This window comes from Zootoca vivipara, chromosome 5, assembly GCF_965207765.1.
Source record: "Zootoca vivipara chromosome 5, rZooViv2.hap1.1, whole genome shotgun sequence".
NCBI lineage: Eukaryota > Metazoa > Chordata > Lepidosauria > Squamata > Lacertidae > Zootoca > Zootoca vivipara.
In genome coordinates this window covers 44,740,252-44,755,793 of record NC_142588.1, presented here as the reverse complement: position 1 = coordinate 44,755,793, position 15,542 = coordinate 44,740,252, and the positions used below count along the sequence as shown (strand labels likewise).

Here is a 15,542-nt window from a genome sequence, read left to right as displayed (position 1 = left end):
CCGGAAATGGAGCGCGTCACGTGACGCGCCCCGCGCACGGACGTGTCCGGAAGCGAAGGTGCCCGTCGCGGAGGCGGGTGGAGGGGGCGGGGTCAGTCCCGAGCTTTCGAGGCGCCGAACGTTCGAAGGGCGCGTGCGCGAGGAGGCTCTGCTTAGAGTGGGTCTGGTGGTGAGGAGTTCGAGTCCAGCGCTGCTCAGCGCGTTAGGCGGCGGTTTGATCCTGCGCTTGTTTGTGGGCTACGAAGCGGGTTCCGCGGCGACGTGATAGAAGTTCATAAAATTGTGCGCGGAACGGATAAGAATATTTTCTCCCCATCGCGGGATGCTAGAGCTCGAAGGGCATCCGATGAGCTGAATAGTGGAAGGTTCAGGACAGATTAAAAGAAAGGGTTTCTGTGGAACTCACTTCCGCTGGACGCAGGGATTGCCACCAACCTGGATGGCTTTAAAAGAGGATTATGTTCTTGTGGCCTGTTGTGTTTAGGATTAGAGCACTCCTTGTTGAATTCTTTGGCATTTGAGAGCCATTGTGTGTCCTGCATGGTGTGTTGTCTTGCATTAATGTGTTTGCCTTTTAGACTTAAAAGACCCAGGTTCAGATCTCCATTCCAGCTATGGAGCTCACACAGTGACTTTAAGCCAGTCACTGTTATAGCATAGCTTACGTTGTTGTGACATTCTCATTATAACATCTCGAGTCCGTTGGAGGGGGAAAGCAGGGGATATACATTTAATTCATAACTAATTTTCTCCTACACCATTCCATTCCTATACTTCATTAAGTGAGACTGAGAAACTGCCTTTGGTTAGGGTTAAAAGTCTACTGGCAGCCAGTGCAGCTGTTTCAGAACATGTGACACACTGGCAAGCCAACTCAAATACCTCAATAGGCAAGAAACAACATCTGCACTAGCTGAAGTGTCCAAACCACTCTTCAAGGCAGCTTCACAGAGAGCTCATTGTAATAATCCAGCCTAGCACTAATGAAGGCCATGCATGTGGTTGGAACTGAGATCACTGGAAATGAATTTTTCTAAGATTTCTAGCTGCATGACAGATCTCCATTTTGGATTACAATGGGAGGGTGAAGAGATAAACCCCCTGACTTAAACACTTCCTTTCCAGTAAGAATCCCCTCTGCCCTGCACATACATGCAGGGCCTGAGCCAAGTGATAATGTTTATGACAATCCTACAATGTAGTATTGTTACTGCCACATTGCTAATTAGCTGAAGCTATGCAAACCTACACATTTTAGACAAGAGTTGAAGTTGATTGTGGTGTGATTAAAAGAGGTAGACCAGGACTGGGGAGACCAGGGCTCAAACCCCTACCTAGTCCTGCAGCCCTGTCACTCAATGTCAGTTTATCCCACTTTACAGGGTTGTGAGGATAAAAAAGTGAATTAAGTATGGCTCCCTTCAGGGTCCTGGGAGAAGTGGATATAAATGCAAATAACAACAACAATAAAACAGTGTTTATAATGACTACATTGCTGTCTTTTTTGGTGTGTCACACATTGCAATACCATGCAGCACATCCCGTAACAGTATTGTCACTAGACTACAATACAACATAGTACAGTACATACATTATCATAGTGCAGATGGAAAGTAGAAGGATATAATACATCAATATTGCAAATACTGTAAAATCGTTTCACTAACAGTGGAAATCTCTTAAAATCAGCTGAAATAATGGGAGTTCGTTTTAAAAAAAAGTGATGCTTATTGAGAAAATCCATTTCACCAGCAATGGATGACTAAGAGTCCTTAGCAAAAACTTTGATGATAACGGCCCTTTTTAGAAGACTTGGATAACAGACATTTATGGCCAGCAAAAAAAAACCCCTCTCCCAAAAAAGCTTTCCAGCAAATTTATATCTAGTGAAATTGCCATCTCCACCGCTCCTTTGGACTGATAGATCGAGAGGCAGAGAGGTTTCAAGCCTAAAGCTAAATGGAAAGCAGACGCTTCCCCTCGTTTGGACGCGGGCACTTTCTCCTCCTCCCGCTTTTTGCACGTAAAATGGAGTTCCCTAATGGAACCGGAAGCCAGGAGGCGTGGAGGACTGGCTTTCTCTCGCTCTAGGAGGCCCAGGATGGGGCCGGAGAAGGCTCTCAGGAAATAGGCGGGGTCCTGGAGAAGGGAGGAGGAAGATGGCAGAGACCGAGGCTCAGCTGCTGCTGAGTGTGGGGCTGATTGGTAAGCGCGCCCGCGTCCCCCGTGTCCCTGCTGCGCATTGCAGGGAAACAGCTGGGAGGGAGCAGGATCTCTCTCTCTCTCCCCGGCCCCCGCTTTCCCCCCCGGGGAGAATAGGCGGTAATTCGTGCGCTGATGGAGATGGGAGGCAGTTTCCTCTTCCTTTCCTGCCTGCTTAGTACCCCTGGATCGACAAGCCTTTAGACTAACCCCCGTGTGCAAAATCGGGAGTATGGGCGAATGGTCAGAGGGTGGGTGTTTCGCTTCTTCAGTGCACGGCTGTGGGTGAAGGCGGAGTGGGTAGGCAGCTATTCCGGATTAATGTAAGGCTGGGGAGTTCGTGTTTGTTCCCTTAGCGTGTGTAAGGAGTTCGTAGACCCTATCAGGACCTGCTTTCCATCAGCCTTGCCTGTAATGTCGCCTGTCACTTATAGATCCCTCCCCCTGTGCTGATGTACAAAAGAAGACCTTAAAGATCTAGGCATGCGAATTTGCGGTCTTATCCATACTCCTGTGATTATGAAGATCCAGCAGCTGACACATATCTTTCTAAATGACCCATATGTGCATATTCCTCGACCTGTCAACATAAGTGTGGTTTATTAAAGTCACTGTGTGTAATGGTGCAGTCCATATTTTTTAAGAGTCTTCTGCTTGAGAGTGCTTCTGAAACTTAGGAAATGATTCAGTAGTTTCATTTGCTTTTCTTTCTTTCTTTTAGTGCCATCAGTGTGTCTGGTGCTCTTCAGAGTTCAAGAGGGCAGGTCCCTGCCCTGAGGAGCATACAATCTAAAATTCAGTACAAGGGATGCACAGAGGAAGGGAAAAACAAGGCAGCGGTGTACAACTGTTTTAGTTGCAAGTGCTTAGACTACAATTACAGGCTTAGGCTACAATCCAAAAGTCATTTGTGCCAGTCTGGGAGTGGGTGGGTTTAGAATTTGGCAGCGGTGTCCTTTTGCCTATACTTGCCAGCAGGATCAAGACAAGGGACATTTGGTGGGGGAATAGCTAAAACACTCCAGGATCCATTGGATCCTGAGCCAGCCCCACTGCTATGACTTGATGACATTTGATCCAATTTTACATCACCACCCCACCGCTTTCCATTGCAGCCAGCATGAGCAACAGGGCTGTGGGTGTGGCACTGACTCTTGTCATATTTGACCACTGGCCTGGCTGGGGTTTAGATTGCCCTATTACGGTAGTTGCAGCAGAGTGTGGGAATGGTTCATAGTTTTCAGTAATACTACTGCAGAATCTCTACCCTAGGTCATGACTTCATATTTTAATGTAAATAAGGCATTTGTGTATGTTGCAGCACACATCTAAAACAGAAGAAGTGAATTAAGTTTGTAATAGATGTGAGCGGAAACCAGTAGCTTTAGTGTGTGTAAAATGCAGGTGTTAAAGGTAATTGCAGCCGACAGATCTGATTAACCAATCAATTTACTTCCTTGCTGCTGTTGGCATTCTCACAGTGAACATCTTTCCACCATAGAAAAAGATACCAATGGAGATACTCTGTGGGTCTGGTGCTATCCTTCTACAACAATTGAATTAAGGGACCTCTTGTTGAGAAAATGCTGCCTTACAGATGAAAGCAAACAGCTTCGCTCGTTCGCATTTGGTCAATACAGGCTGACGTGGTTTTATGTTACAACCATGGAAGTACCAGAATCTTCAGCCTTGAAAAAGGTAGGATGGAAATATTGGAGGAAGTAGCTTGATACAGAAATATCTTACCCTGCACATTCATTGTTCAACACTTGATATAAACTTACTAATACTGGGTTTAGGAATCCTTGCCAGACATGGCCTGTATTATATGCCTTAGTGTCTACATTGTTTTAAAGGTAAAGGGACCCCTGACCATTAGGTCCAGTCGTGACCGACTCTGGGGTTGCGGCGCTCATCTTGCGTTATTTGCCAAGGGAGCCCAGCGTACAGCTTCCAGGTCATATGGCCAGCATGACAAAGCCGCTTCCGGTGAACCAGAGCAGCACACGGAAACGCTGTTTACCTTCCCGCCGGAGCGATACCTATTTATCTACTTGCACTTTGACATGCTTTCAAACTGCTAGGTTGGCAGGAGCTGGGACCGAGCAACGGGAGCTCACCCCATCGTGGGGATTCGAACCGCTGACCTTCTGATCAGCAAGCCCTAGGCTCAGTGGTTTAACCCACAGCACCACCCACGCCCCCTACATTGTTTTACATTTAAATGAATATCATTTACATATATTTACATATAAATAAATATCATATTGCCCTTAAGTTTATGTGACCCTGGAGACTTTTCAAATACATTGCCCAATTGCATGGCCATGCATATGTTTACAGTTTCCTCCCTCCATCCAAATCAGTTTTCTTTTTGACTTATTTTTTTAAATCAGTAAGCCTGGCTGTTAGTTTTTTTTAGTGATCTGAGAGCCTTTTTTTGGCTGAAGAGCAGAATAAAAACTCTTTAAATAAATAGTGAAAACTAAGAGACATATTATCTCACTAATACACATTTCCACTGAAACCTATATGGGAAATCTGTCTAGAATTCATGGTCATTAGGGTAGGGAACAAATAGTAGGTTTTCAGTATTATAACATAACTGGTTTAGGCACAGATATCAACCTGCCCTTTCCAGCTGCCCATTCTTGTGCCATTTATAGCAGTGTTCCTATGTAGGGTTTGTGGCCCGAACGACTGAGCTGGGTGTTGAGGCCTTGGGTGATCAACAAAGGCTGAGGTGGGGTTTACTTTGGAGCAAGCATGCATAGTGTTGCACTGCAGATCATAAACCGGTGGATTCAAAACCAGATGACTTATTTCAAGGTGGCTGGTAAACAAATCTATCGCCATCGTTGTGTTGCAGCTCAGTAATACCTGAGAAAGCTGCAAAACGACAACAACAACCCAAACCAACTCCCAAACTCTGAGAAGATTATTCCATACGCAAGAATGGGCGGTGAAGGAATAAAGTAGCAGTTAGGCGAGTGTTCTGGAAGCAACAAAAATAAGCATTCGGATGAATGGGAATAATGAGGAATATAGAAAAGAGTGCTTCTATATAAAAACCTCTTTTTGCGTTTTTTTTTTAAATGTCTCTGCAGAATTGTTTTACACTTAATGTATATTTGTTTAGCAACTGCATTCACTGCTTCACCTGAAGGTGGAGTATAAATAACATGAGTGATCTACAGCACCTTTACGTGGTTGAATGTGCTTTGGATGCTGTGCAAGTGCTGTTTCAAATGCCTAACACTTTGCTCTGAAAAAAGGTGGAAAAAGAAAAAAGAGATAAGACGGTAAAATCTTGAACACACTTTTGCAGCCAATTGAAGCATCCTCCTCACTGCTCCATCTCTGGAAATGCAACAAAACTCTTAGGGTTGTGAACTCCAAAGATAGTGTTCAACTTGCTTATTTGTTGCCAAGGGGCAAATGGACATGCTTCCCCATCTATTGGGTGATTCTTTGAGTTATCCCCCACAACCCTCAAGGGATTTGAAGTAGAATGGTAGAAGGCATTTCTTAGCACTTGGCAGATCATATGAGCAACTGAACTGATTAAATTTTGTCTCGCTTTACGGTATTTCGATGAGATTTGGTAAGCTGATCCTACTGGTGTTGCTATAATGTCCATGTTTACAGTATGGTGTTTATAATGGAGTATCGAGCAACCTTTTCTTTTTCCTGTGTATCGGATAGGTGACCCATTTTTCCATTGTCCTGACTACCAAAGACTTTAACCCAGAGAAATATGCAGCCTTCACTAGGATCCTCTGTCGGTGTGTATAACTGCTGTGTTTTATACTACAGGTTTGGTAGATAAGTTTTTTTAAAAACTTTTGGTTAACTAGAAAAGTGCTCCTCCCATTAATTAGGCAGCAGATTTTTAATTGTGTATTTGCTTGTTAAAAGTGCAAACCATTTATAAAAATGTCAGGTGGCATCTTAAAAATGTCAGGTGGCTGTCCGGCTTGCAATCTCACACGGAAGGGGCAGCCTCTTTTAAGGCTGTGCGTGCAGTGTGTTCTTGCAGACACCAGCTTAAATCAAAGAATCATTTTTGCATCAGAACTGATGTTCTGTGGTAGGCATCTATTTGGGATTTATCAATTGAAAGACTGCACGGAAGTGCCTTCAGAAGCTTCACAGCACAGCTGGTCAGACTATCAGGAAGTGTCCCAATCACAACCCTGTTTCAGCAGCACTGGCTCCCATTGTGCTTCCAGGCTCAGTTCAAAGTGCTGGTTTGGGTCCGGCTGCCCACTCAAGCCCTCCATTCAACAATTGAAGACTTGTTGATTTCCTTCCCCCCCTGCCCTATGAGATCCATCAGACTGGGTTGCATAGTACAGTGGAACCTCGGTTTACACCTACCTCTGTTTATGAACGCCTCCGTTTACGAACGCTGCGGACCCGGAAGTGTTTACATCCAGGTTCCACAGCTTCGAGTGCGCAGATCGCTTCTGGCAGCTCACGCATGAGCAGAAGAGATCTGTGCAGCCATGGGCGTACCCAGGATCAAAACTAGGGGGGGGCAAGGGGAGGGGCCAAGGCACGGAAGGGGAGGGGCCACAAAGTGGGCGGGAACGGCGCTCTGCCGGGCTGTGCCCCTCCCTAGCAGCAGGGCTGGTAGGCGGAGGCGGAGCCCAGCCCAGCGCGAGTTCGGCGTTCCCGCCCGCCGCGCCGCGCTCCCTGGTTCCCCGCCGCGCTTGGCCTTGCCTGAGGGCGCGCCGGGGAGCTGGAGGGAGGGTGCGGCGCGGTGCAGCGGGAATGGCGAACTCGCGCTCCGCCGGGCTGTGCCCCTCCCTAGCAGCAGGGCTGGTAGGCGGAGGCGGAGCCCAGCCCAGCGCGAGTTCGGCGTTCCCGCCCGCCGCGCCGCGCTCCCTGGTTCCCCGCCGCGCTTGGCCTTGCCTGAGGGCGCGCCGGGGAGCTGGAGGGAGGGTGCGGTGCGGTGCAGCGGGAATGGCGAACTCGCGCTCCGCCGGGCTGTGCTCCGCCTCTGCCCACCAGCCCTGCTTCTAGAGTAGGGCAGCTGCCCTAACTTGCCGCATGGTGGGTACGCCCTTGTGTGCAGCTCACATGTGCGCAGAAGCGCTCTATTGGTGCTTCACGCACGTGCAGAAGCGTGCCTTCGGGGAGCAAATGCCTCCGTTTACTAACGCCTCCGTGGAACAGATTGCATTCGTAAACCGAGGTTCCACTGTAGCCCTGAACAAGTTGTTTGACACTATTTCATATCAATCTGAGGTAGTGTGTCAAATGGTCAAGGATGATGGGAGTTGTGATCCGACAATAGGTGAACAGCTGCAGAGTCCCCATCCCTGGGCTAATATGACTTCCAGATAGGCCTTTGGACTACCTCAGTATTTGCCTTTTAGCAGCTAAAACATGGCATTTTAAGATAACATTCATTTTTTTTAATTGCTGTAATTTCATTTTGGCTGTTTTCTTGCAGCTGTTGTCAATATCTCTTTAATTGTTTTTAAATTTTGTGTTGTAAGCTGCCTTGAGGGTCTCTGGCGGAAAGGTGGGCTATAAACATTTTAATAAATAGTGTATTAAGCCACCCATAGATTGAGAAAGACAAACCTGTGTGTGAGTCTCAAAATGCTTTAATCTTGATTAACAGTGAACGTATCTTAGGGCTGTTGTCCTAGAGAGTGCTGGCATGATTTTTCAGTTCTCTTTCGGAGTTTTTGAGAAGACATAAAGAACTTGTTTTGTTATGTTTATTTTTCAAGAATATACCTGAAATACGGGAGTCCCGCGAAAATGATGGAGAGCTATATTTCTGTCCTTACAAAGGGGATCTGCCAGAGTGAAGAAAATGGATCTTTCCTGAGCAAAGATTTTGATGTCAGAAAAGCTTACCTTGCAGGCTCCGTCAAAGGTGGGAAGAATTTTTTCCTAAAGCTTTGGGGTTGATTTTGCCCCAGTTCCAAACATGTACTCTTGGAAGTGTCATGAATGCAACCTGGGAACAGCACTAGTTTTCAAAAGTTATTTATTAGTTTCATCTGTTGAAGAGCACATTCACATTCACTCTCTCCAGGACTCTAGTTACCCAATAATGTTGCGGCTAAAACCACATTCACGCTATAAAGCATTATGATACAATTTTAAATAGTCATGGCTCCCCCCCCCCCAACAATTCTGAGAGCTGTAGTTTGTTAAGGATGCTGAATTGTTAGGAGATGCCTAGTCCCCCTCCACCAGAGCTACAATTCCCAGAGTTCCCAGTGAAGAGGGATTGATTGTTAAACCACTTTGGAAAGTATAGCTCTGGGAGGAGTATAGGTGTCTTGGCACCCTTAAAAAAATTCAGCTTCCAGAATTCTTTTTGGAGAAGACATGACTGTTTAAAGTGGTGTCATAGTGCTTTAAATGTATGGTGTGAATGTGGCCTAAGTGGACCTGAAGATTTCGCAGTTTTTGCCTCCACAGTTCTTATATCCTCAGCTCAGTCTTTGAATTGCATAGCTTAGTCTTGATGACAGATATTCTCTGCACTGCAAGGCCAACTTGGAAAGTTTTGGGGATTGCAAGATCATTGCATTATATCTCCCAAGGAATGTTGTTTTTCTTCAACCTGATGTTTCACTTAAAACAATGCCCTGTTTATATCCATCAGCCACTGGAGCTTGCTTTTCCTGACTTTGGCCACCTTTCCAAACATTCACTCGTCCTCTAATTCATACAAGTTATAACTGCATTATAATACATTAAAAATAGCAAGGATAACTGTACGCATAACCGTATTCACAACATCAGACTCACTATGCAAAATAACATTCAATGTAGCGACTGACAGAAGTAAGCTCCATTTCCTGTTATAAAACAATTTTCTCATGATCTCTCATCCAATCCCTAATACTTAGGTTGTTGCTAGTTGTATAGAAGTCTGCTGCCTTTCAGTACTAAAATCCTATTTTTCCATCTCCTGTTCTAGATATAGTATCTCAGTTTGGAATGGAAATAGTCATCCTGTATACTGCACTCATGTTAAAGAAAAGAATTGTAGTATATCACCCCAGATTAGAAGCCATCCAGGAATTTACAAGGTACAGCACCCAGGTGAACTAAAAAAGTTCACCAAACATGCTTCATTTTGTTTTCACTGATCATGAGTATTGTCATATTCATTAATACAGGCAACTTGCACCTTACACTTATTTAACTTACATGATGGCAGCTTTGTGCAGGCAGGGGGTGGGATAAATAAATAAATGGAGAACAAATGAAACCCACTCTCCATTCATTTACAGTGGTACCTCGCAAGACGAATTTAATTCGTTCCGCGGGTCAATTCGTTTTACAAAAAAATAATCTTGCAAGGCACAGTTTCCGTTCCTCCGCTTCTCCCCCCCCCTGCCGCCTCACACACAGCCGACATCGGACTGGGCTTCGGAGAAGCGCTGCACCTTTCAGAATCCCCATCCAATGCCGGCTCTGTGCGATCCGTTCCTCCGCTTCTCCCCCCCTTCTTCCCGCGCTACAGCTAGTTCCCCTTTTGTTGCCGCTCGCCGCCGCTTTATCTTTCTATGGCCACACTTCGCAAGACGAAGCGGCAGCCATAGGAAACCTCGTCTTGCGAGTCTCCTCGCGCAATGCAAAACGCTTTCGTCTTGCGAGGCATTCATCTTGCGAGGTACCACTGTATTTCCCCTCAACCACCTGAGCAGATTTGCAAGATTACTTGCTTTGGATGAAGACGCAAGGGCTCTGGTCCTAGAGCCCTCCCTTCTCCTTTCCAAAGGAAGGCAAACACTTACAGGACTTTGGGAAGGAGGAAGAAGGGTTCTAGGACCCTGCCAGAGCCCTCACAACCCCCTTTCCAAAGTTAGGTAAGCAGCTATACAACCTTTGGTAGGGCTGGTTCCACAGGTTCCTGGCTTTACACATTTTTGCTTATATGCGTGGAACCCCCAAAACTGAACCCTGACATAAGATGCAAGCTACCTGTAATGTTTTAGTGTCAATTCCTACATATCCAAAACAGCACCATTCACACAAATGAGGGAGATACCAATGGGCTTGGAGCAGCAGCAATGTGTGTAGAACTTCAAATAATTTCTTTTGGAGGGGGGGACCTTTGTGAGGGGATGGGGAGACTCAAAAACATCCTAATGAGGACTGAGCATGCTCCCTAGCCCTGGAATGCTGACTGGCTTTTGGAGCTGGGTGATAATGGAAAAAGATGGGTGAAGAATGGAATAGACGCAGGGGTGGCCAACTCCTAAGACACTGATCTACCTCATAGAGTTAAAAACTGGCAGTGATCTAACCACTTTTTGGGGGTTCAAAGTTGAGATTTTTTTTTAGGAAAGCCCTGTTTTTTGGGATGCAAGCCAACACTGTTGAACTTTTTTTAGGGGAGCCAAAGTTGAGCTTGTTTGGGGGGAGCCAGTGATCCACCAGTGATCTACCACAGACATCAAGTGGAACAGAGTAATCTTGGTCATGGCAGAGTTTCAGCTAGCCAGCCACAAGCTAGAGCACTCCAGCTGCAACATTTTTTGTTGCAGGTCCAACTTGTGATTTCAATGCAGCATTTTCTCTTTCTCTGTTTGTATCCAAAACATTAAACAACCTATAACTTTCAATGGTGTGCTTGGGTCTTCATGGTTACAAAAGACTTGGAGGCACAGGCTAAGCAGTCTTCCTTGAAAGCCACTGTTGTATTGAGATATAATGTCAATTGTGACTTGGTTGTTTTCTTAAGGACTCTACCAGCCTTAGTGTGGCATCGCCAAGACTGGTCAATCCTTCATTCACACGTACATCTGAATGATGATGAACTGGAAGCGTTAAAGACGTGCCCAGGTATTGATAATGAATGGTGGGTTCTATAAGCTGCTGTTCACAGTAACTAAATTCTCCTTTGCTGAACTGGATAGGACCAAAAGATGGAATACTATTAATCTTGTAATAATCCTCTCTCAGAACTGTGGTTTGCAGATATTCTACTTTTCAAATATAGTTGTTTCTTTTTTTGGTTGGCAAATCACACAAAGTCACACGTTGGTAGCACAAATGATATACTATTCATTCTTTGTCCCATAATGCCACATTGACAAATATCGACTGAGTTACTTTTCTGCGATCCAATAATCGGTCCGAATCCAGCATCTCAAAATTGCTGTTCTGAAGCAGTCCTTAATTCCCTTTCTGAAGAGTAATCAATTGGTTCATTTTTTTATAACCCCCTCTTTAAGAATTGATCAAAGAAATTGCCTCTAAATATATCGTGTTGTATGTAGAGCTTTTCTATTTTATTTTGAAGTAAAATAATTTAATGCTTGTTACATATTATGTTGCTGGCCTCCCCGCTGGGATTTTTCTGTAGATTCAATGAATAGCAGATGGAATTCTGCACATGCCTTTTTCAAAAAAGCAATTTGCCATGAAATTGGTAGCAATTCCACACTGGCATGCAAGTTTGAGATGGTTAAAAGGCAAGGAAATAACTGTAGTGAAAACATTTTTTAAAATTATTATTAAGGTACTTCACATTGGAATGTACTTGCTCAGTAATCATGGTAAAATCTTTCCTGACCAGGTTATGTTGCTGGATTTATAGACTCAGAAGTGAGCAACAGGCCAGACCTCTATGATGTGTATGTGAATCTGGCCGAAAGTGAAATCACCATTTCACCGCAAGCGAAAGGTTTGTTGCCTGAATCACGCACCTCCCCCATCCCTTGCAAGTTGCAGTTTGCACTTTGATAGATGCACATTTTGGGAGAATTTGGTGTAACTTCCTAACGTTGATTAAAAAATATTGCACAAACTGACTCTTGCCACTGTCTAGGTCCCATGATATGTTCTGTTGTTTTCTTTGTCTCAAATGCTTTGATTGGAATGCATTAAAGTAAACATCAAAGGCTGATGCTGTGGTTGCCAAAACTAATATCGAACAGAAGTGAAAATTATAAAAGGTATGCCAAGGCAGGCACCTATGAAATTGTTGTTGTCGTTTAGTCGTGTCTGACTCTTCGTGACCCCATGGGCCAGAGCACACTAGGCACTCCTGTCTTCCACTGCCTCCCGCAGCTTGCTCAGACTCATGTTGGTAGCTTCGAGAACATTGTCCACAGAACCTATGAAACTGAACACAGAACCTATGAAATAATAATGATAAAAAAGAAAGTTTAAAAGAAAACTAGGGATTTTTTTTTTAATGAGTATGACAAGCCTGCGATTTTCATTCATAATGAATGGAAACTGGATAAAATGGATGGTAATACTCCCAAGGACGTGCCTTGACTGGAAAGGGAAATTTACAGCATTATTGAAGCAAAAAAAAAAATCTAGATTCTAAAAGTGGGTAGTAAGAAGGGTTCTGTCAGTGCAATGTTACTACAGTGCATGCTCTGGTTATCTCCCGCTTGGACTACTGTAATGCGCTCTACGTGGGGCTACCTTTGAAGGTGACCCGGAAACTGCAATTAATCCAGAATGCGGCAGCTAGACTGGTGACTGGGAGTGGCCGCCGAGACCACATAACACCGGTCCTGAAAGACCTACATTGGCTCCCAGTACGATTCTGAGCACAATTCAAAGTGTTGGTGCTGACCTTTAAAGCCCTAAACGGCCTCGGTCCAGTATACCTGAAGGAGCGTCTCCTCCCCCATCGTTCTGCCCGGACACTGAGATCCAGCGCCGAGGGCCTTCTGGTGGTTCCCTCACTACGAGAAGCCAAGTTACAGGGAACCAGGCAGAGGGCCTTCTCGGTAGTGGCACCCACCCTGTGGAATGCCCTCCCACCAGAGGTCAAAGAGAATAACAATTACCAGAACTTTAGAAGGCATCTTAAGGCAGCCCTGTTTAGGGAAGCTTTTAATGTTTGATGGATTTCTGTATTTTAATATTTTGTTGGAAGCCGCCCAGAGTGGCTGGGGGAACCCGGCCAGATGGGCGGGGTATAAATAATAAATTATTATTATTGTTATTATTATTATTATTATTATTATTATTATTATTATTACGATATACACAGCAAAAATGTTAAGTCAGTACTGGTATGAAGAATCTGTGATACTGGAGGTGAGAGTTCCATTTGTTTTTACACTGTCTCACTGTCAGGAAACTTTTGGCATCCACTGATCTCCGTACTTGTGACCAGGGCTATAACTTAGTCTGGAACTGCATATTGCAGTATTTTCGCTGAACTAGATGATGGGGAATGAATGACAAAGCTTTTTCTCTCTCCCCAGAGGCAATGACAATGGGGAAACTCCACAAAGAAATTGGTCAGCTCATCGTTCAGTCCGCAGAAGATCCTGACAAATCCAACAGCCAAGTTGTTAAGGTTAAGTTCCTTATCTTTGGACTGTTCAAACCTTTCATACATTTCTGTTGCCCAGGATGTTGTGCCGTTGCCTTTCTTCCTGAGATCAGAAAACACTGGTTCAGACGATCTGCTAAAAGCAGAGTTTAGATGACAGGGAATGAGCTGGGCAATGAACCTTGGACCAAAACACTCCTCCTCTGTTTTGGAGTGAAAGCATAATTTTGGAGCAAACTGCCATTGCACATTCCCACACTAGGAACAGCAGTTTGTGCTAACAAAAACTTCTTTAAAAAACTTTTTTAAAGCTTGTGACAAACTTCCTCACAAGACTCCTAAGTTATCGGAAATGGAAAAAAGGAGCTCCTCTTGTGGATCAAGAATTGATTAAGTAGCAGGAAATGGAGAGCCGGAATAAATGGGCAGTACAGGGATGCAGAGAGTGGGAGTCCCCCAAGGATTAGTATTGTGACCTCTGCTTTTAAACTTTTTTCATAAATGATCTAGAGTCAGGGGTGAGCAGTGAGGTGTCCCAAGTTTGCTGTTCTCACAAAGAAAAGTAGGAAGTGTTGTTGCCACCCTCATTTCCTGTTTGCTCTCTCTGATTTTGAACTGCTTCTGTCTCTAGGATATTTCACTGAAGACGAAAGAAATATTGACGAACCTGGCCTCATTCACAGAGGTCTTGCATGATGGAGAGAAGCCGTCACTTAACTTTGAAGCACTGAAGCAGAAGAGATTTCCGCCAGCTACTGAAAATTTCCTCTATCATTTGGCGGCTGCTGAACAAATGCTTAAGATCTGATGGGTGGACTTCATACAGTGATTCAAAGTTCTCTCTGCCACCATGTTTTCTGAGCATCCCATACCTACGTAGAGCATTCCGCAAAGGAAAGAGCATTTCTATCTGGAGGGGGGAGCAAGGATGGTACAGGCTTGAGATAAAACACTGCAGAGTGTAGCAGAAAACACTTCTTTCCCCATTTTTTAATTTAAGGTTTTCTACGAAATGGCAGAGATTTTTTCTTTTTAAGACAAAATGAATAGACAGCTTATAGAAAGGACGCAAGGCTACAAGTTGTTCTGTATTGAAGTGGAAAATTTGATCAACTCTATCAGCATCCTAGTGTAAAGAAACAGGATACTGCAAAAGTGATAATGAAAATATGAAAGCCATTAAAATAGACAAGATAAATCATCTGTCTTACGTAAACCATTTATAGTCGCTAATCAAGCAGAGCCCAAAAAGCTGCACAAGAGTGGGGCCCTCTCTTTACTTGTTGCAGAAGTGTTTGCACAGGGTATCCGCTGAATCCCACCCTATATATTTCTGTTATTTTTTAAAGTTTGTACTTATTATTTCTACTGCTACCATATTTTGAAATACTATTCAATTTAAGTCATGACTGTGTTCTAGCAATATCAATTTCAGAGTCATTTGTCTTCTACTTATACTATGACCTCTAAGGAACTTGAATCAGGTGTTGTAGTATGAAGAATACAAAAAGAAAATAAGACAGCTATGTATATGTATCAGTCCTAGAAAGTATGTAAGCATGACTACCACTCTTCTGTTTTCAGGGGGCCCGTCATTCACTTTTGTATAGAAATGTTTGAGCTAACAATGTGTATATCAAAGAGCCCGCTTAACGAAAGTTTACCTCTCCAGTTTTGGTGCGACTCCATTCCTCCCATAAATTTCAAGACTGTAAATGTCATTTTGCTAATACGGATGAAGTACTGCGCATTTCTTTTTGCACATAGTGTATACATTTTCTATTAATACAAAACCACAGCCATAAAACTTGGGCCCAATTTAAATGTGATTCTGGACATGTAAAAATAATGTAGCTTTGTGATTTTTCAAGTTATGTATTATTTAAAACTAGCCTTCCAGTTTGCATGTATATAAAACAGTTCTGGGACCAGCAGTGTCTGCATAGGTAAGAGAGGCCTTTGTGTGTGTGTACACGTACACACACACACACACACACGTATGTATATATATCACACACACTAAAGCCCAATCAGAACGCAATCAGGA

At 44.1% G+C, this 15,542-nt stretch overlaps 1 protein-coding gene across 4 annotated transcripts; it reads left to right on the top strand.

Moving 5' to 3' along the window:
• Window positions 1-2,129: 2,129 nt before the first annotated feature.
• DENND10 (DENN domain containing 10) lies at window positions 2,130-15,227 on the top strand. Of its 4 annotated transcripts, none has more exons than XM_060274780.2 (9): window positions 2,130-2,205; window positions 3,704-3,900; window positions 5,908-5,987; window positions 7,950-8,098; window positions 9,158-9,269; window positions 10,931-11,031; window positions 11,768-11,875; window positions 13,425-13,519; window positions 14,127-15,227. In XM_060274780.2, the coding sequence occupies exons 1-9, from the start codon at window positions 2,160-2,162 to the stop codon at window positions 14,301-14,303; spliced, it is 1,065 nt and encodes a 354-aa protein (XP_060130763.2). In that variant the 5' UTR covers window positions 2,130-2,159; the 3' UTR covers window positions 14,304-15,227. The 4 variants fall into 4 exon arrangements, with proteins under 4 accessions (XP_060130763.2, XP_088526643.1, XP_088526644.1 ...); XM_088670517.1 differs by having other exon boundaries at window positions 3,684-3,900; XM_088670518.1 differs by having other exon boundaries at window positions 2,924-3,900.
• The last annotated feature ends 315 nt before the right edge of the window (window positions 15,228-15,542 follow it).

Bases quoted from the DNA above. Each gene is read 5' to 3' on its own strand.
- DENND10 (XM_060274780.2), top strand. From the start codon at position 2,160: ATGGCAGAGACCGAGGCTCAGCTGCTGCTGAGTGTGGGGCTGATTG. The intron at 11,032-11,767 runs GTATTGATAATG...TTTCCTGACCAG, and splicing joins AGCGTTAAAGACGTGCCCAG to GTTATGTTGCTGGATTTATA. The intron at 13,520-14,126 runs GTTAAGTTCCTT...TTCTGTCTCTAG, and splicing joins CCAACAGCCAAGTTGTTAAG to GATATTTCACTGAAGACGAA.